The 20,015-nt window shown below is 41.4% G+C and overlaps 1 protein-coding gene across 2 annotated transcripts in view; it reads left to right on the forward strand.

The window, feature by feature from the left end:
* RANBP17 (RAN binding protein 17) overlaps nucleotides 1-20,015 on the forward strand; it is a 251,866-nt gene that overhangs the window by 208,554 nt on the left and 23,297 nt on the right. For both annotated transcript variants that reach the window (XM_034778119.1, XM_034778120.1), the window contains exon 25: nucleotides 3,054-3,220. In XM_034778119.1, coding sequence (XP_034634010.1) covers nucleotides 3,054-3,220 — 167 coding nt within the window. The remainder of the gene's footprint in view (nucleotides 1-3,053; nucleotides 3,221-20,015) is intronic.

A 20,015-nucleotide genomic window follows, 5' to 3' on the forward strand; every position in this document is an offset into this window, starting at 1 on the left:
AAACATCTTGGCTTTTCCTATTTATACAGGCCTGCCTCCCAGTTTTCCCATGTGATCCTTTCTCTCCCTTTTCCATCTTTCCCTTCTACCTACAGCCCAGAAATTGAAGCTTTTTCTTAAACGTATTTGCTCCATATATATGCTTATCTGTCTTGTGTGAGATTCAATAAGAACTTCAGCCAGCTTCAACACAAGGCTCTGCACACCCAGAAGAATCAGTTTGGGGGGCTTGCGTGACCTTCACCTCTGTGATACCCTTGCAATCAGAAGGAAAAATGAGCGCTGAAAAGTATATTTGATATATTGTTATGGGAAAATATAAGTAGCCCTTAACACTTGTATCAGATCCTTATGAGCTGGTGATAAGATAGACCTGTCCACTGTCCTGCTAAGGTCACTTCCTGTAGAATGTAAAATATCTACTTGCACAGTATCAGCATGTTTAGAGCCACTGCCATTTTATAAACAGATGTTAATGATTTACTTTGTTTTATTCAATTTAAAACGAAATGGAGTTAAATCACTGGTGTTGAAGTACAACAAAGCCATCCAATGGAATTTGTATTTTCAAATACATTACCGTTATTGATGTTGCTTCAATTCAGCCATCAGTTGTATCTCTTGTTAACATGCAAGACTGTTTTTAGTAGCGAAAACAATAAGGGCCTGTTCCTGCAGTCTTTACTCAGGCAGATCTTCCCGATCTTCCCAACAGCCTGCACTAGTTGAATTCAATGACAAAACATCAACTGATTTTAGTGGAGTGGGTTTAAGACAATTGGGCTTGCTTCTGCAAGGTCTGAAGCACTCCTTTGAGGTGTTGGAGTACCCACAGCTCCCACTGAAAACCATTGAAAAGGGATCGCAGCACCTCTTGGGAGAGCTTAATACCTTTCAGGATCATGTCATAGGCAACGTCTACATTACAAGCTAGGGTGTGATTTCCAGCTCACCTACATGTGTGCACGCTAGCTCAATGATGTACTTGTGGTAACATGGGTCGTGGAAGTGGCAGCACAGACTAGCTGTGCTGAATACAATCCCGCATGAAATCGGTGGGGACATACTTGTGCTGCCGCTACCTGTGCTGTCACAGCTCTGCTGCTATAGATACTCATGCTAGCCCAATGAGAGGTAATGCAAGTATGAGTCCGCAAACTGGGAATCACACCCCTAGCTCGTTATGTAGACATAGCCTTGTGAGGTCAGTTGTGACTGTGTTGTCAAATATTTCCAAAGACCTCAGAAGAATGTAACTTTGAAAAATATGTAATACTGGTATTTAGAGAAAGGAAAGTTAAAAACAACATGATACACAGAGGTTAAAGAGTTAAATTGACACAGATCAAAGTATTCCAGAGACTAGAGGGATATATTTAAATGAACACTGCAAGGTTGGCAAGCCTCCAAATTAGCATAGTTCAAAGAACTCAAGATACATTTAATTGGATCCTTCTAATCCCTTTCCCTTCCAAATGAGCATTTTAACAGTTTAATTCCTTCTCCAGCTCCCACACACCCCTACTCCAGTAGGCCATCTAAGTAAGCACTCTGAGCTGTAAGTGACCTAGTCTTGTTCCCACTCAAATCAGCAGGAGCAGGATGGAACCCTAAATGCTGGTGAGCTCATTTGAATGTGATGTTTGCACCTGCAGAGAACATCAGTTGTTACTGAAACCTGCATCCAGTAAATGAGGAAGTTAAACAATTCTGTGTGCACAGAGAACTTTGACTGGTGCTAGGATCATGAGGAACCAACAGTTGGTTAAAGTGGGACTCTAATTAGAACCTATTATTAGAAATGGTAGGGAAACTACAGCTGAGACTAGCGATTGAGGGTTTAAACTGCAGCCAGTGTGCTTGTGGCCAGGAAGAATGTCAGCTGTCAGAATAAGAAAAAATAAGGGTGAGCGCTACTATTTTGTACCAGTACAGTTAGAAGGAAGAAAAGGAGACTGCACAGATTAAAAAGGGCCAGCATACTGTTCTCACCACACTGATGCATGTAAACAAACAAAATCCCCTTTCACAGCAGCAGCACAGCAGGCAACACCTAGCAACAAAATAACTTACATAAATCAGACATACATAGTTACTTTCAAATAGGTTTAAGCTTTTAATCTCCCAGCCTGTTACCTTAGTTATAGATACAATAAGTAAAGATATGAGGTTGCTGTTGCTCCTGCTTCCAAGATATCCTGCTTTGCTGTCATGCCTTTACATTCCAGGGAAAACAATGGACCATTAGTCGGTAACCATCATTTCTATGATATTATCTTCTTTATTTTTTTAAAAAAGGTAATTGGACCATCATGCCTTAAACTAGGTAACCAACTGATACTTTGCTGTAACGCTTCTCCTTCCTTACCCATTCCCCTCCCTGCTGTTTGTGATCCTCACTCATTGTTTGGCATCTAATGTGCAGGTTGTAACCTCTGAGGGGCAGGGAAGCGCCACTTAGGTTCGTCCTGTAAAATATCTGGCACACATTTGTAGACGAGAAAATGATAGATACTGTTTAGGGGGGATGCTACTAGTACAACCCTTCACTTATACACATCTGAGATGCTCAGCAGCAGTCAAGAGGTTAAAAAAGTGACTTTAAACATTCACAGTGTCTCTTTAAACTGAATGTTTAAACTTTGTCACAAGGCTATAAACGAACAGTCTTCGTTTCCAAAAATCTGAAGTCTGCGGAATATATAATTTCATATCAGTAAAAGTAAGGTCCTGATTTTGCAATTTACAATGTGCAGGTAAATCACTGTGCTCACACAGAACCTCCATGAAGTTTGTAGGACTCTGCATGGACCCAGCAGTCCACTGTCCATTGTGAATTGCAGGATTGGGGCCATAATCTGCTTAATACCAAGAAATCTTAAAAGCAAAAGAACAAGTAGTAATATTAAGTATCATTTAACCTGATATCTAAAATAAACTTCCAGGCTTGCCTTGTGTGTATTATTTTCTTCACTCCTGCAAGTTATTCGTAATAATTGTTTTGTTTTATTACAAAAGCGATTACAAAACTATTTCTTTCATTGCTTATGCAGATACAATTGTCTCCTCCAGCTGTTGTGCTAGTTTAGACTACGTTGTTACCTACCTCTTCAAGCACATAGCAAAGGAAGGCAAAAAACCAGTAAGATGTAGAGAAATATCACAGGATGGACAAAGATTACTGCACTTCATGCAACAGAACCCTGAAGTACTACAGCAGGTAAACTTAAGCACTGCTCAACTTTCCTATGAGGTATTATTAAATTTGTGAACAAAGCTTTTCCCTATTTATTTTCATCATCTTGAAGTAATTTAGATTATGATAACTCCAATTATTTGCTAACAGGATTGGGCTCTCTACATTGATATATTTGCACCCCAATTAATTTCAGAGTTGTTTTCATGCCAGTATTATTGCAGTATTGTGAAAATATTTTTTGTCATGCTGATGACCTGGTTATTGTACTCACATTTTAGGATAACTTCTTGCATCTGAAGAAGTGAGGTTCTTACCCATGAAAGCTTATGCTCCCAATACTTCTGTTAGTCTTAAAGGTGCCACAGGACCCTCTGTTGCTTCTTTTACAATGTTTCACTTTAGCTCATATGCTGATGAAATGCAATATTCATCATTATACTCATTTTATAAATAATCCCCCACAGTTATTTCTTAAAAAAAGGGAGGGAGCATCTCTAAAATATTTGAGGTAGAGCAAGAACATTGTAGTATTTTAAATCAGCACATTTTTCTAGTTAGATGTGTTTGATATTGTGCTACAATATTTTATTTGTGCAGTAGGTGACATTTTATTTGGGGGATTTTGTGTCAAAGGCAAATATAAGAGTAATCAAATATCAGGCTTTAGGGAAGAAACTGACTACTGCAGTAGTCAGGAAGGACTTTTTCTCCCAGCAGTGTACATTATGGTCCAGAAACATTAAGGTCATGTGGTGTTTAGGCAGGTGCAGGGTATCGGACTAATTAGTTTATCTTAAAATTTCATTTGGCTTTTTTTAGTACCTAGAACTACTACACTGCAAGGATCCATGGGGTCCCAAAACACCCAATACAGTTTCACAACAACAGAATTGTTGGGGCATTTAAAGAAAACAAAGGATGTCCACAAAACACCACGTTACAATGACCTTTGTCTTCATTCTTAGGTAGCAAATGTGTTGCTGATTTTTTTTTTAAATGGCAACCATGTGATAACTGGGGTAACTGTGTGGTAATTGTTACTTACTATTCTAATTTAGAAGATGAGCATGGCAAATGCTGGCTTTTTAAGCATGCCCACTATAATTGGCACATAGCATATTGTGAGTATATTTGAGACATTTATCACTGGCACTGTTGAGATATGACATGATGCCATTGTCATGTCTCACAGTACCCTTACCCTGTGCAAGTTCTATGGAATCTGGCAATGAATTCCGTATTTGCATATGTAATAGTGGGCAGTACTGTAATATGAGCACAGTGATGGGAGTCTAAAGGACAGAATGGCAGCCTTGACTTTGAATTTCCGCACATTTGTTGCTTTTGTTACAACCTTAATGTAATATTTTGTGTGTTATTAATAATACTCGGTAATCTTTCAATTTATAGCATAAGACTAAGCAGTGATCAATCTTTATTAACTTCATAATCTGTGGAATACATTATATTTATTTTGAATGCAGGCTTTCAGATACTCTTTTAAATATTAATGACTGGTCTCCAGTAGTCAGCATAAATATGATTTGCATTAGCACTAGTCATATCATATTGAGTGCCTCTGATGTCAACTATTCAGTGTACTAATATCTGACATCATCTCCCGAGGTCACTGACAACTTTGACCTTTATTCTCATGCATGGTTTCTGTAGTCTCAGAAGCTCTTTTGAATTGATTTGAAATTTTGACTCTTCCCTTTATGAGGCAGTAAAATTGATAATTATTCAGATGGGAACTGAGTGCTGAGTGAAAAATCAATTCCACCCGCTCTCTGCAGCGTATAAAATTACTTCTGAGTCTGCTGGACTGAACGGATGGCCAAGGTAAAAGCAGCAGGCAGGAATAGTAGAGAGGATTAGCTGGCCGGAGCTAATAGCCTAAAGGGATGGCTTTTGAGATGAGGGAGTGGGCCGGTTGGGGGTTATTATTAGCAGTGATGGGACTCATTGATCATATGTTTACATCAGGTTTCCATTGGGTTATAAATCAGCCCTGAATAGAAACGGAACTCAAGGCCTTGCATCTTACCAGAGGGACAAGATATTAGATTATTCTCATTTTCACACTCAGATGAAAAGTGAGCCATTGATTATTCATCGGCTGGCCATTAAACACTGGTTTTATAGATGATTTGACTATCATGGAGGCTAATGAACAAGGTTGCTGCTTCATAACTAGAGGTCTCAGTTTTCAAGACATCTGTGTCGGTTAAGTAATGCATAACCCTATTAAAAGGAATGGGTTACAAATTGCTTAACAGTGCTGAAAAACTAGACCCTAATGACTAATTGTGCTTTGAGTTTAGAGAGGTTTGTCAGCTCTTTAAACTAAACTGATGCAATGATACTGTAATTATTTACTAGTTAGAACATTTTTTCAGCCTGAATCTCTGGAATCATAATTAGACATTTAAAAGTTTCTAGTGGATCATGAAGAGTATCTCATCTAAAGTTGTTTAACGAGCTATGAAACTAGAATATCTTGATTAAATGATTTTCTTTTTGTATCAGACAAATTGAAATGTACCTCAGTTTTCTCATCCATAAAATGGGATTGATGATATTTTCCTACAATTCACTTTAAGGTCCTCTGAGGGAAGATGCAATACAAGTTCAAAGGGTTATTATTGATGATGATATAACAGGCTTCACAAGGAAAATAATAGAGGTGTTATGGCAGTAAGGCACGTATTCATACGATCTCTATGCACTTACAGCCTCTTATTTTGTGTCCTGATATTTTTCTCTCATTAACAAAGAGGATTATCAAAGCAAGATGCAACCTAATCTCATTTTATAAAAGTTAACTTCATCATTGTGTGATTTATGTCATTGACAGCCTGTTAGAAGAGTTTGTGACAGGTGTTGTCAGTGACAGTACATACATCACCTTGCGCTTAGCATAGAACAGAAAATATGCCTCTATTAAATAAAATTCCACAAGTGGCTTAATCACAGTAAAAGCTTGAAAAAAGGAGTACATATGAGATTGAATGTTTAGTAATGGATAGCAATGGGCACCAATCTGCTAGAGCCTCAAGGGTAAAAAAAAAATTGTGCAGATTATTTAGGATTAACAGTCAGAAATATTAAAATATTTGCATTAACTGCAATCTGTTGATAGGTATTCATTTAGTTATGCCTTAGAGTGGAAAATCCCCGTGGGGTAGGCAGTTGAGTTAGTGTGCTTGGAGGGAGAGCAGTGGGGTTTTAAGAGTTGTGTCTGTTTAGTGTAGCTGGTCCTGTCTGCTAGATTAATAGAATAAAATAAAATTGTGTAGAATGAACATCCTTATTGGAGTTGCCGTTAGCAGCATAATTGCAAGAGCTGCGGAAACAACACCTTCCACATACCCAGAATGAGCCCATTCTAAGAGGCAGTATTACTGATGTGATTTTAATTTTACATTCTTAGCTAATGTCACTCTAAAGAGTTCCAGTCTTATGTAATGTTAACACAGCTTCTTTGAAACAAATAGCTTCATGTTTTTATGTGCTATGCAGCTCTTTGGTTCAAGCCAAGGCTAAAAAAGCCAACATGTCTTTCTATTTTTTTAAACCAATTGCATTTAACTACAGATTTTGAATAGCTGACATGAACTATAGGGATCATGCTTCAGCAGAGACATAAATGGAAACCACATTCATTCTTTTCTGCAGTCAGTCAGTCAGTCAATGAAAATTACTTTTCTATAGTGCTTTTCATGCCATGAATCCCAAAGTGAATTACAACAAAAAGGAAATCAGCTGCCTTTTTGTTGTTGTTTCCTGTGCTTAGATTGAAGTGGTATTGTTAAGCATTTTGACATACTGTATGGTACATTTTTCATACTTAAAATTCTTATTCCATTTCATTGCAGTAAGCAGCAGGAGAAGCACAGCATACTTAATAGATGCTGTGAATTTACATGAGGATTTAAAGTAGACCTGTCTCACTTGGGAACACTCTAAAATATGTCATTAATAAAATGTGTTAATGTTTCTGTCTGATGTTTTTCATAATTAGCACACAAAAAACCAACCACACATATTTGTGTTTAGGCAAATGGCATCTGTCTCGCATCCTTTTGTGTTAGCTGTGCAGTCAGACAGCTGAAATTGTACCGTCACAATCCAAAGTCATTTTTGGGGTCACAGAGTGATGTCATGAACCCAAGATGACCACTTTACTACTGGTTCACTGTAGGAGAGAAAGCTGGGCAGGGAGGGGGAAAATTCTTACTGAAAAGCGAGTGTGAAGAAATTGAAAAAGCCAGGGGAGTCATTGGCAAAGCAAATGACTGGTTGCTTGTGAAGTCCCTCTTTAATGAATATCTTCCCATACTTAAAAAGAGAAAGATGTATTTTATCTTGTGGCTCCACCTCATTTTGTTGCATACAATTAGCCATGACATTTTGTTTGGGAAGTCTTATTGTTCATGTATCCAGTTTAGAAGCATAGAAGGGATATCTTGAGTGTAGATTTCTGATTCCAAACTGGACATTAAATATTTCGCAACAAATCTTCCCTTATAAAATTCTCAGTGAGTGGTTGTGCACCATGAATTGATGTGATTCGGTCATTGACTATAATTCACTAAATGTATGTGTTGCCATAATCACGGCGGTACCAATCCTTTTTCTTTAGCCTTTGGAGCGGTAGAGAAGAAGTATCGCCTTGTGATTAAAAGGACACCACTTCCCTTTCAGTTTTCTTTGATCTGTCACATAGCAACATTATTTTTAAATAAGTAGATGGGAGCCTGAAAGCACAAATATGAGATGGGGACTCAAGGACAGGTATAGTGCCAAAAACGACTACTTAACATTCATGTTTTGAAGTATTGGTGTCTCTTGAAGGCATGGGAATGGGAATCAGCTCTGGGTTCTACTCCTGGCTTTGCCACTGACTTCCTGTGTGTCCTCAGGCAACTTACTTTGCCACCTGCAAATAGAGTAATAGATCCTACCTCAAAAGGGTGTTGTAAGGCTGTATTAATTAAGGGTAATGAATGGGAGGTGCTATCAAAGTTCAGAGTATTACTATAATTATCACTTGAGCTGAAATGTTGCATTATAGAAAGGTCATTAAATAAATGGTCTGGTAAAGCTTCTAAATTCATGTGTGCTGTTAGTTCAGATTGACTTTTTCATGTACGATAAGCTAAATGAACCTAATATATTTGCTCAACCTCTTAGCTTATCAATGGAAGAGCTGTTCTTTGGTTTTTAAAATAGAAATATTTGTATTTTAAATTATGCCCGTCCTGTAAAATCGTTATGAAGGTAGCATGCTAGTCCCATCTGAGAATGTTCAGTCGTCATCTGCATTTGACCTTTGCAATTGTCTGCTTTTATAGCCACTTTCCCCCAAAGGTCTTAAAGACATTTACAAACACTAATGAATTAATTCTCACAACCCTGTAAGGTAAGTAAAGAATATATCAGAGTAACTTTCCCCACCACAGAAATATGGCCATCTCTAAAGTAGAATGTGGTAATTGTTCAACAGAGCTGGATTTCAGGCACCTTTTAATGCTCATCTTTGAAGGGTGTTTTGAGGTATTTGGTGCAGTTGAATGGAAGGGCCGGCTCTAGGTTTTTTGCAGACCCAAGCAAAAAAAAACCTCCGAGAGTGCAACTGCTGAAGCAACAAAAAAAAAAAACCCAGAATGCTGCCCCTGGAATTGTGCCGCCCCAAGCACGTGCTTGGTTTGCTGGTGCCTAGAGCTGGTCCTGTTGATGGGGGAGGACTACTGTTGTATGATGGGTAGATTATGTGGGTCCTGGTGTTTAATTTTATATGTTTTAATGTTGCACAGGTGCTCAGAGCTTTGATTAGGTAACTAACAAAATCTAAATAACATAAACAGTTCACAGCTACATTGAGCAACAGCTTAGGACAGGAAAGTCAAGAATGCAATATCCAGTTGTAACTAAAGGCAGATCTGGATATTATTAAAATCAAAAGTGCCATCCAAATTGCCATTTTCCTTTTTTTAATACATTTAATTATGTGGTATTTGTTTTTCCCATAGACTTCAATGAAGTATATAGCCAGTGTGGAGCCATTCACACTAAACAAAATAAAAGCATTGAGGAGATTTATAACATACTCTTTGGACCATGCAGAAAAATCCATGGGGAAACTCCAGCGTATGCATATGTAATTAAAAGGAAATAGAATAACACTCAGAGGGTTCAGTTCTGAAAAGTGCTGAGCACTTTCGCACCCCAATCCAGTAAAGTATTTAAGCACGTGCTTAATTTTAAGTGCCTGAATAGTCCCATTGTAGTGAAACTGTTTCTGTGTTTAAAGTTAAGCATATGCTTAAATGCTGTGCTGGAATAAGGCTGGCAGAATTGAGCCCTAAATGACTTGATACAACAATGAGAGATTTTCACGAGGACATCTGTTTTCAGCCTCTTAGCACAGCTTAAAACTGTGATCCAATAGTATCATAACTTGCTTTATTAATTGAAAGGGATGGAAATATACCAGATGTAGCCCAAGCCAGCAGAGACTTGGGTGGCTAAGCAACAGAAAAGACACCATATTGAGCGAGCCAAAATTCAGTCTCAAAGTCATTTATTTTAACCAGTGACAATACATTTAGACTCTAGTGTTTCAGCTTTGATTGATGGTTTAATATCATATATAATTTTTTTAATGAAGGAAAACCATTTAAATATGTTAACATGTACACTAGTATTCTTCCATGTACATAACTGCATTTAATCATTACTCGGATTGTTTTTGTGCTTGTGTAATTTGTATCAGTAAGATAACTATGTCAGAGCCATCTCATCTTAATGAAAAATATGGTTTTGTTTGCTTTATACCTAGCGCTAACTGCATATATGTAGATGCATCAGTAACTTCAATATAAAATGTAATGCTAACCATCCAGTTATCACTACACTGGAGTGCTGTTAATTATGAAATTAGAAAAATACACAGGAGCCTAGTCCTCTTTCTGGTGCTGTTTTGTTTAGTGCTATGCCTTGATTCAATATTAGATATGAATTAAAGCATTTGATTTTAAGAATTTTAACACTAAACTACATAATTAAGTTTTATCATCTATGTACCTGAAGATTGCATGCTCTTATTAAAGGTGCTAAATCAAAATGAGAATCTCTTCCTAATCATTCCGATTGAGACAACGTTAACACAGGCAGGTCTTTGGGTGGATGGAAGTTTAGTTCCATGAAGTAACAAGTATTGTACAGAATGCATGTACGGAAACAAAAAGCCATAATTTGGCTTGCAGGATAAACTGCTAGAGGTGTCAGTGTAGGATGTGTACCCTAAGGCTAGGCAGCTGGTGTATGTATGCTTTTGTTTATCAGTTACTGGTTTATGTAGCCTTTAGGCCAGCACATGAAACAATCACTCCTGCAGGGTCAGCTGCTGGTCAGAAGCAAAGTAAGAAAAGACTTTGCGTTAAAACACGTCAGCCATAATTTTAGTGCAGCTGGCACCTGCTACTGGTGCACAGCAGGAGGGTTAAAGGTCAAAGAGGCAGTTGTTCTAAACTCAGTGATGGCTTAAAGGGACTTGTAGATTAATCTGCTTTATTAACTTCTGTATATTAGATAACTATTGCAATGAATGACAGTCCGTCTTTCTGAATAAGTCCCATCACCTCTTTCACTTTTAAATTGGCTTTTGAGTAGTGAATATTAAATAGAATGCATTTCAGGATAATTAAATGAAATCATTAGGATGATGTTTTACCATCATATCTATATGTTTATTGTGTATTTATCATGTATTACTTACCATTCATTGCTTTTGGGCGAAAAAATAAGCCAACATTTTTCAGTTACAGAATAAAAATACTGGCTGTATTTCTCAATAAGCTTGTCTTGGTATGCTATATAAATATTTTCAAAATAGCAAATACATACACAGAAAAGTGTAACAAATATTTATTCTTTGTTTTTGCAGTGCAGTGTAATACTTGAACACTTTAAAATGTTTAACTTTTGCCATACTTCATTCATTTGTTACATAATGCAAAGACTTCAGAAAAACATTTCAGTGCTAGTTTGAAAAAAAATTATCATTGCCATTTAGCAGGTTTGAACCAATGTTGTGAATAGTGCCACCCATTTTGTCAGGGCAGTGTGGTTTTCCAAAATCCAATTAGCAGTGGTATTTTCTGACTAGAAACAATACAGTATTGTACCAGAATAGGTAAGGAACAGTGACTCTCCCTTTCATGTTTTTTACCACTTAACTGATGATCTGCCACTGACAGATAATTTTGCCAAGTGAATGATGGAGTAGATTCTCTATGAACAAAAATTAACTTACTCCAACAAATCAAGTTGAAATTTCTGGGTAAGCACTTGCATAGAAGGTTGCTTAGTTACTATTGGACACCACTGGATTGTCCTGCTCAGTGCAAGGTGCATAGTGAATAGGACTAGGCTCATGTAGAGATGCAGTAGTCAGTGCGGCAAGGACTGTTACAGAGTCCTTCTCTGTTCAGTACATAATCTGGACTATGGAAAACTTTTTGCACCAGGTAAAAAAAGGTTGTAGTGTTGTGGAAAACTTTCTGCACCAGGCACACAGTTTTCAAAAGTCCATGTACACTGAATAAGTCCAGTATTGTGTGGAACCATGATCTATTCACTGCACAGTTCACTGCACTATGAAAGAGACTTAAGGAGCTCTGCCTCCTAATCAAACCTTCACAACTGTGTATTGGTTGAAGCCCCTCTCCTTCATATACCGGACACAGCTAAATAGGAGAAACACAGGTCTCCTGTGCAAGAGAACAAGTAAAAGGCACCTTGATATTGGATACCTTCTCCTTTCAAAGGGGAAAATAAGTCCATTATGTGAATATTAATACTTTTAGTGGCAAATAAGAACGTAGAGGCTGCCTTACTGGGTTAGACATGGGACTGTTCAGCTGAAAAGAGATGACTAAGCAGAGGAGTAAAGGAGGGTATATTAGAGGTCTATAAAATCATGAATGGCATGGAGAAAGTGAATAAAGAAGTGATATTTACCCCTTCACATAACACAAGAACCAGGGGTCACCCAATGAAATTAATATGCAGCAAGTTCAAAACAAACGGAAGGAGGTACTTCCATACCATTGGACATCATTGTTTCCCTTCTCAACCTCTTACAGTTCAATTCTATACTTTTTTGAGATAGGGCAACCAGAACTGGACACAGCATTCAAGGTGTGGATGCTCCATGAATTTATGTAGTGTCATTATGATATTTTCTATCTTATTTTCCATCCCTTTCCTAATAGTTTCTTAATATACTGTTACCCTTGTTGTCTAATAGCTAATTTAGAACCCATCATTATATATGGATAGTTGGGATTGTTTTTTCCAATGGGCATTACTGTGCACTTATCAGTGTTGAATTTCATTTGCCATTTTGTTGCCCTGTCACCCAGTTTTATGACTTTATGACCTTTCACAAATGTCTTAACCAAGCTTATAAGAGACAAATATTAATAGATAACAGATGCCCATAGTGATCAAGGTAGATTTGGTTTCCAGTGACAAAAGACATGGACCCAGAGAATCCCACTAGGATTATAGTTTGGACAATGACAATTTGGGTGATTGTGATCATGAAATGACAGATTTCATTTATGCTAAGGATAGGAAGGAATGAGAGGAGCAGAATAAGGATAATGGACTTCAAAAAAGAAGATTTTAACAAGCTGAGAGAACTGGTACATAAGGTCCCATGGGAAGAAAATCTAAGGGAAAAAGGAGTTCAGGAGAGCTGGCAGTTCCTCCAGGAGACAATATTAAAGGCACAACTGCAAACTCTTCCGATGCAATGGAAAGATAGGAAGAATAGTAAGAGGCCAATATGGCTTCATCAGGAGCTCTTTAATGACTTGCTGAAAAGGACCTGGGGGTTATAGTGGACCATAAACTGAATATGAATCATCAATATGATGCAGCTGCAAAAAAGGCTACCATGATTCTGGGATGTATTAACAGGAGTGTTGTATGTAAGACATAGGAGGTAATTGTCTCACTCTGCTGGGCCCTGGTGAGGCCCCAACTGGAATACTATGTCCAGTTCTGGGCACCACACTTTAGGAAAGATGGACAAATTGGAAAAAATCCAGAGGAGAACAACAAAAATGATAAAAGGTTTAGAAAACCTGACCTATGAGGAAAAGTTTAAAAAAATAGGCATGTTTTGTCTTGAGAAAAGAAGTCTGAGGCGCGGGGACCTGATAACAGTTTTCCAATATGTAACAGGCTTTGAAAAAGAGGAAGGTGATCATTTGTTCTCCTGGTCCATTGAAGGTAGGACAAAAAGTAATGGACTTAATCTGCAGCATGGAGATTTAGGTTAGACATTAGGAAAAACTTTCTAACTATATGGGTGGTTAAGCTCTGGAACAGGCTTCAAAGGGAGGTTGTGGAGTCCCCATCACTGGACACATTTAAAAACAGGTTGGACAAACACTTGTCAGTGATGGCCTCAGTTTACTTGATCCTGCCACAGCATGGAGGGCTGGACTTGATAACTTCTCAACGTCCCTTCCAGCCCTGCATTTCCATGACTGTATGATCTGTGGTCCGCTAAAACTAATGTATTTTTCTTTACCTAAGCCCATCATCCCTCTCCTTCTTGCTGCATAGCTTCTAAGAGATTAGACTAACTAAATACACTTAAATTAGATTAAATTTTCAGTAGGGGCTCTCAGATCCTTCTAACAGCTCACAAAAAGCTCACTAGGAAAATGCGTAACTTTGAAGGGAAGAAATGCGTACAGGCGAGACACACTGTAGTTCACTGAATAATTTCATAAGAGAGTATTTCCCATGAAGAAAGTCTAAATTTGGCTTGGATACACTACGTCTGAGTGGTGCAGCTGTTCCCACCACCCCCTTTTGGTTTGGTGATGCCTCGGTATCAATTTGTTAATAAATCATGTTACTTTTTTCTTTAGTACTTCTATTATGATCTCATTTTAGAGAGATGATTGATTGTGTTTCACTTTAACAAATACACTTTTTTTAAAAAGTGACATGCTTAAACCATTAACTTTGTTTTTTATTAGATAGCTTCATTTAAGAAAATTTTCTCTTAAAGTATCATATATTATTTTTCCACCAACTACTTCTTGGAAAAAAGGATTTTTAGATTCTGCCTTTAAAAATTTTGGGCTCAATTTTCCCTTGGGTGGGAACTCCTCAAGGTGAAGGCAGAGTCAGTTACAGCTCTCTGATTCTGCAGTGGCTTGACCCTGTTGTGTGTTAAAGCAGCCTAAAAACTGCTCTAACTTACGCCGCTGGAATGTGGTCTCTAGGGGATCTTTACTCCAGTGAAGTATTAGTCCAGCTTAGAACTCCTTCACAATGCTCCTCTCTTCCCTGACACAAATGCCCTGTGCCGGTGGGCAGCGCAACCTGTACAGGAGTCAGCTCTGCCCTAAAAGGATTTTCTGCTGGTGAGTTATAAGCAGAATCCAGTCCTGTTGCATCACCACCAAAGCAGTACAAACAGAGCCAGAGCCAAAACACAGAATCTGGTTCTTAAGTTAGCTTAGTTTACTGCTGTACTCCCACAGAGCTCCCCTTAAAATTAATCTGTTAATTAGAGTTAGTGTAGTCTCCCGTCAAAATCTTTTTAGCATGACAAGTAAAATAATCTTCCATAGATACTTAAAGGATTTAAGTCCATCGGAAAAAATTCAGAAAGAAGCTTGTGAGAGATGCTAGCTCTTGAAATGTTGAGTGTCAAACTGCAGGGGTAATGTGTTTAGGAGGAAATATAATATTCAGTTCACTTTGTTTTGATGACTGCATGAAATAGCCTTGTGCTATTATCCTTTGTTGTTGTTGTGAAAAGTGATATTCACTAAGAAATGTTGTGGTGACTATAAAAAATAAAGTAGTAGTTTACTTATTACCATCTTTATCGCCTATCTGTCTTCTATGTTTATTTAGAATAGCTTCTGTTACAGTGCAGTTCATCATTGATTTACTTTACCAAATGTGTTCTTAATTATTTGTTTAAAATAGTTGCAAATGACAAATACATTCTATAGAAATTAAAATCAATGTGTGAACAATTTGAAAATAGAAGAAGGGCTAAATGTATAGGATAATTTATTGGTGATTAATAATTTGATCAGCTTTCCCTAAATATCATGCTGTTACTCTACTCTGATGCAGTCAAGTAGAATTACCATAGTTTGCTTAGACCACTGTCTCTCATGCTGACCGATAATGTCTTATTTCTTTATACTCTCTGTATCTGTAGCCATCTGGTGTCTGTTCTCTTATCCTTAGATTGTAAATTCTTTGGAGCAGGGACTGTCTTTTTGTTCTGTGTTTGTACAGAGCCTAGCACATCGAGGACTTGATCCATGACTGGGGTGTCTAGGTGCTATGATAATACAGATAATATTTAATAATAATTTTGGAAGAGAGTGTTGTTGAATGGTTAGAGAGGGAACTGGGAGTCAGGACTTGTGGGCTCTATATACTGCTTTGCCCCAAACTCACTGAGATACCTTGGGCTAGTCATTTAGGGTATGTCTACATTGCTGCTGGGAGCATGCCTTCCAGCCCAGATAGACAGATGCACCACTATCTCTGTTGGAGGTAGCAGGCTGAAAACAGCAGTGTGGATCTTGTGGCAGAGGCTAGCTGCCTGAGTAAAAGCCCACCTAGGCCCCTGGGTCCATACTCAGGTGGCTAGCCCCAGCTGCCCCCTGTGCAGCAATATCCACACTGCTCTTTTTAGCCTGCTAGTTTGAGTAGAACTAGTGCAGGTCTGTCTACCTGGGTGGGGAGGCACTGTTCAAGCTGTAGTGAGGACATACCCGTAGTGCTGCTTTCACCACCTAGCCTCCCCTCCACATCTTGCTTTTCAACTTTTCTATAGATTAACCCAAAACTGTTCTTAAATTAATTATTCTAGTTTATTTTCAATGATAATGTCAGTAATAAACTTTGTCTGACCTCGCCCTGTCTGCCTGCTTGAAGGCAACTTTGGGAGGCTGTTCTGCAATGTTGGGACAGAAGACCAGAGAACAAACAGTCCTAGGCAGAGATCCTGCCATAATGAGAAGAATTCTCCTACCTGCCTTCATGTACCAAATCTCAACAGCTTGTGGGCAGGCGGCAACCTGCAACAGTCTTAGCAGCTTAGAGGAGTGGGGTAGCAGTTCCCAAAACACTGGACAGAATGGGGTGACAGCTTATGTCTGAGCATCTTAAAGAGGGGGGAGGACAGTGCAAGTCCCAGCAACAGTTGCAGGGTGGGAGGGAAGATGTTGACAAGTGACGAGCTCACTTACAGAGAAACAGACTTCTGCTGAGGGCATTGGCCTAGGAAGTGTGTGAAACTATAGTCCTCTGCTACTGAGAGGATCAGATTGTCTGTAACCTTTCATTTGTCCAGAGATGCTGGTACTTGAAACACTTGTATACCCATCATCACTCAGATAAGAATGGTTATCTAGAAAGGGTAGGTGCTCCTGTCCTACTGGTGCTAAGGGAGTGCAAAGAATCACCCGTATGAGACAGTAATAACCTTGTTTTGGAAAGGCCTGGCTTCACTGAAAGACAGAGAGAGAGAGTTCTTCTTCGAGTGCTTGTTCGTGTCAATTCCATTCTAGGTGAGTGCATGCCCACGTGCACAGTCATTGGAGATTTTTGCCTTTGCGGTACCAAAGGGTCGTCTGTAGCTCCCACTTGAGTGCCGTACTCATGCGTTGATATATTAGGCACTGCCAACCCTATGCCATCTCAGTTCTTTCTTACTACCCATGACAGTTGGTCAGAGCGCCTTGTCTTGCATGGCAAGAGTGTTAACGGGTCTTACAGTCCGTCGTTCTGTCTCCTTTTTTTTAGTTGATAGGTAGTTTGACCATTAAGTTAAGTGTTTGAGTTAGAGTTTAGGAGTTAGAGTCCCAGCTGGGAATTCGCCTCGGAGCGGGGCATACCCTGTTCCCCAGACTTTAAGCCATGCTCATTGTTCAGCCGGCCAATGCGCATTAGTGACCCCCACGATAGCTATTCAAAGTGTTTGGGGGAGTCCCACAGAAAAGACAAGAGCAGGATCTGCAAAAACTTTTGCCCTAGAACTCAAAAGGAGTGGGATATCTGCTTGAGGGCTTTGTCCTACCTTGGAGTCCTTTCGATCGGATTCCTTGCCTGGCACTTTGGCATCGGAGCACAGTGCACCGCTGGCACCTGAATCCACCAGGCACCGTTCCCCCTCTCTGGTACCTAAGAAATGGTCGAAGTTGACGGGCCTGCTGGCACCGCAGAGAAAGGGGGCAGGCCACATGCCCACTCCGGAGCAGCTGAGAGGTACTGCTGCAGTCAGACCCCCTAGCCCAGCCAGGGATCCACCTCCAACTCCTGGGAGTGGCGGGGGGCCCTGGCCCCTAGTAGGGTCATCTGTCCCCAAAGCGGACCTGGCAGCCAAAGAGCAAGTAGGTCAGCCGGCATCGCAGACACTAAGCCAGATGATGGACCCAGCTAAGACCCCAGCATCTATGGGCAAGCTGGTTATGGGACCACCCTCTAAAGCAGCGGCATGTCCCCAGTCCCTGGACTGGAGTGGTTGGTCCCCATCAAAGTGGCCTTGGACCCCGGCACCCTGGCAGTCTCTGTCCCCGGTTAGAAGACACAGGTCCCTGATACCAAGTTCTCCACCTACAAGGCACGGGACACCTGAGTCACGGCGTCAATCCCCATACCCATGGTATCATCAGGCCTCCCACCAGAGTTCACCACGGCACAGATCACCATCACTTAGGCGATCTCCCAGGCGTTATTACCCCCGGTGCAGGATCGTTCCCAGTCGCTGCACCAGTCTCCAGCTCTCCAGTACCACTCTTTGGGCAGGCACCGGTCCTAGCCCTCTCCTTACCGGTTGCCGACAAGGGTCAGTCAGCAGACTCAGGCATCTACAGCTCTGCCCTGGTCACCAGGGGTGCAATGGTTCGAGTCTGAAGGAGAGTTCAGCCCCTCACCTATAAAAGGTAAATCACTACTAGCCCATGAGATTGGCGCAGCTCCTGCAGTGGCGGCGTGGAGGGGGGGCTCCTGGAGTGTGTGAAGAAGTGAGCGGCCGACTGGGTTCGTTGGTGCTGAGCAGATAGCCCTGCAGCCAGAGATCCTCGCCTTCTCACCTGCCAGGGCTGGGCCAGGGCACGGTGAGGCTCTCCAGGTCCTCGGCTGCCAGCATGTCAGGGGTGAGGGCGGTGAGCACGAACTGATCCACCTTGGCCACCAGCAGCGCCGGGAAGCCCAGGGAGGGGGCCGTGTTCTCCGCATCGCCCCGCAGCCGCACCACCACCTGGAAGTACTCCCGCTCCATGCCGCCCAGCAGCTCCACCCTCATGGGGACAGAGCCACAGCTGGGCCAGGGCTTGGCCGCCGTGTGCTGGTAGCGGATCCCACGTTTGGGGGGGAGCCCAGTGCTGGGGTGGCAGAGGGTGTGGGGGGGTAGAGAGAGCCCAGTGCTAGGGCGGCAGGGGGTGCGGGTGGGGGGGGCACTGGTAGGGGGGGGGGTAAGCTCAGGGCTGGGGGGCGGGCAGACAAAAATTTTTTTGCTTGGGGCGGCAAAAAACCTAGAGCCGGCCCTGCCAAGGAGCCATCTCTAGATGGGCATGGGAAACCCCCCCCCCCCCCCCCCCTGCAGTGCAATCATCTTCGTCATCTCTGGACGAAGCGGTGGTGGGCCCCTTGCAAACTAGCAGCCCCCCGACAACTTCAAGGAGCACCAAGCCCTGCTCAAAGGGTTGACTTCCAACATGAACTTGGAGGTCGAGGAGCTAGCAGAGGAGTCTGATGACCTCTTTCATGTCATACCCTCCTCCACCCCAACCTGGGTCGCATTGCCCGTCCACCCAGGATCCTTAAAATTGCCAAGTCTGTGTGGCAGACCCCCTCTTCCATTCTACCTACTTCCAAGAAGGCAGAAAAGAAGTACTGTATCCCAGCGAAGAGATGTCAGTATCTGTATACCCACCTTCCAGCGGGGTCCCTGGTCATGTCCGCCATCAATGAAAGGGACAGGCAAGTGGCACACCGAAAAATGAAGATGCCAAGAGGCTGGACGTGTTTGGCAGGAAAATTTATTCGACAGCTAGCCTGCAATTTTGGGTGTCTAACCATCAGGCCCTGCTAGGCCTTGTGGGACTCCATCAGCAAGTTGAAGAAGGGCCTTCCACAGGACTGAGCCCAGGAGTTCGCCACCTTGGTGGAAGAAGGCAAAAGCAGTGGCGAGAGGCGTCCTCCAGATGGCATGGGATGGTACAGACTCGGTGGTCTTTGTGGTGGTCATGAGGCACAGCTCCTGGTTGCAGTCCTTCAGGCTGTCCCAGGAGATGCAGACAACCTTTCAGGTTCTCCCATTTGAGGTAGCAGGGCTCTTCTCAGAACTGACTGATGGACGACTCCACAGCTTTAAAGATTCCTGTGCCACCCTCCGTTCCTTGGGACTACACACCCTTCAGCAGGCTAGAAAGCCGTTCTGTCCCACACCTCCTCTGCCTCCGTCGAGGTCCTGGGGTATCCCCCGGTCCAGCTCCTACAGGAAGAAGGACAGAGACAAAGGGTTTAAGCAGTGGCACCCTTCCTTCCCGTTCCTCTGCCCAGTCTGGTTCTTCCAGAGGCCATGAAAGCCAGAAGCAGGCGTTTTGAGGGTGCGCCTGAGGATGGTGCCCCAGTCACTTCTCAGGATCCATCCCCCTGCTCTTTCCTCAGCTGCCTGCACCCCTTCCAGTCAGCCTGTTCGTGGCTCACCTCAGACCATTGAGTGCTTGACATAATATCTTCGTCT

The sequence above is a fragment of the Trachemys scripta genome, chromosome 8, assembly GCF_013100865.1.
Source record: "Trachemys scripta elegans isolate TJP31775 chromosome 8, CAS_Tse_1.0, whole genome shotgun sequence".
Taxonomy (NCBI): domain Eukaryota; kingdom Metazoa; phylum Chordata; order Testudines; family Emydidae; genus Trachemys; species Trachemys scripta.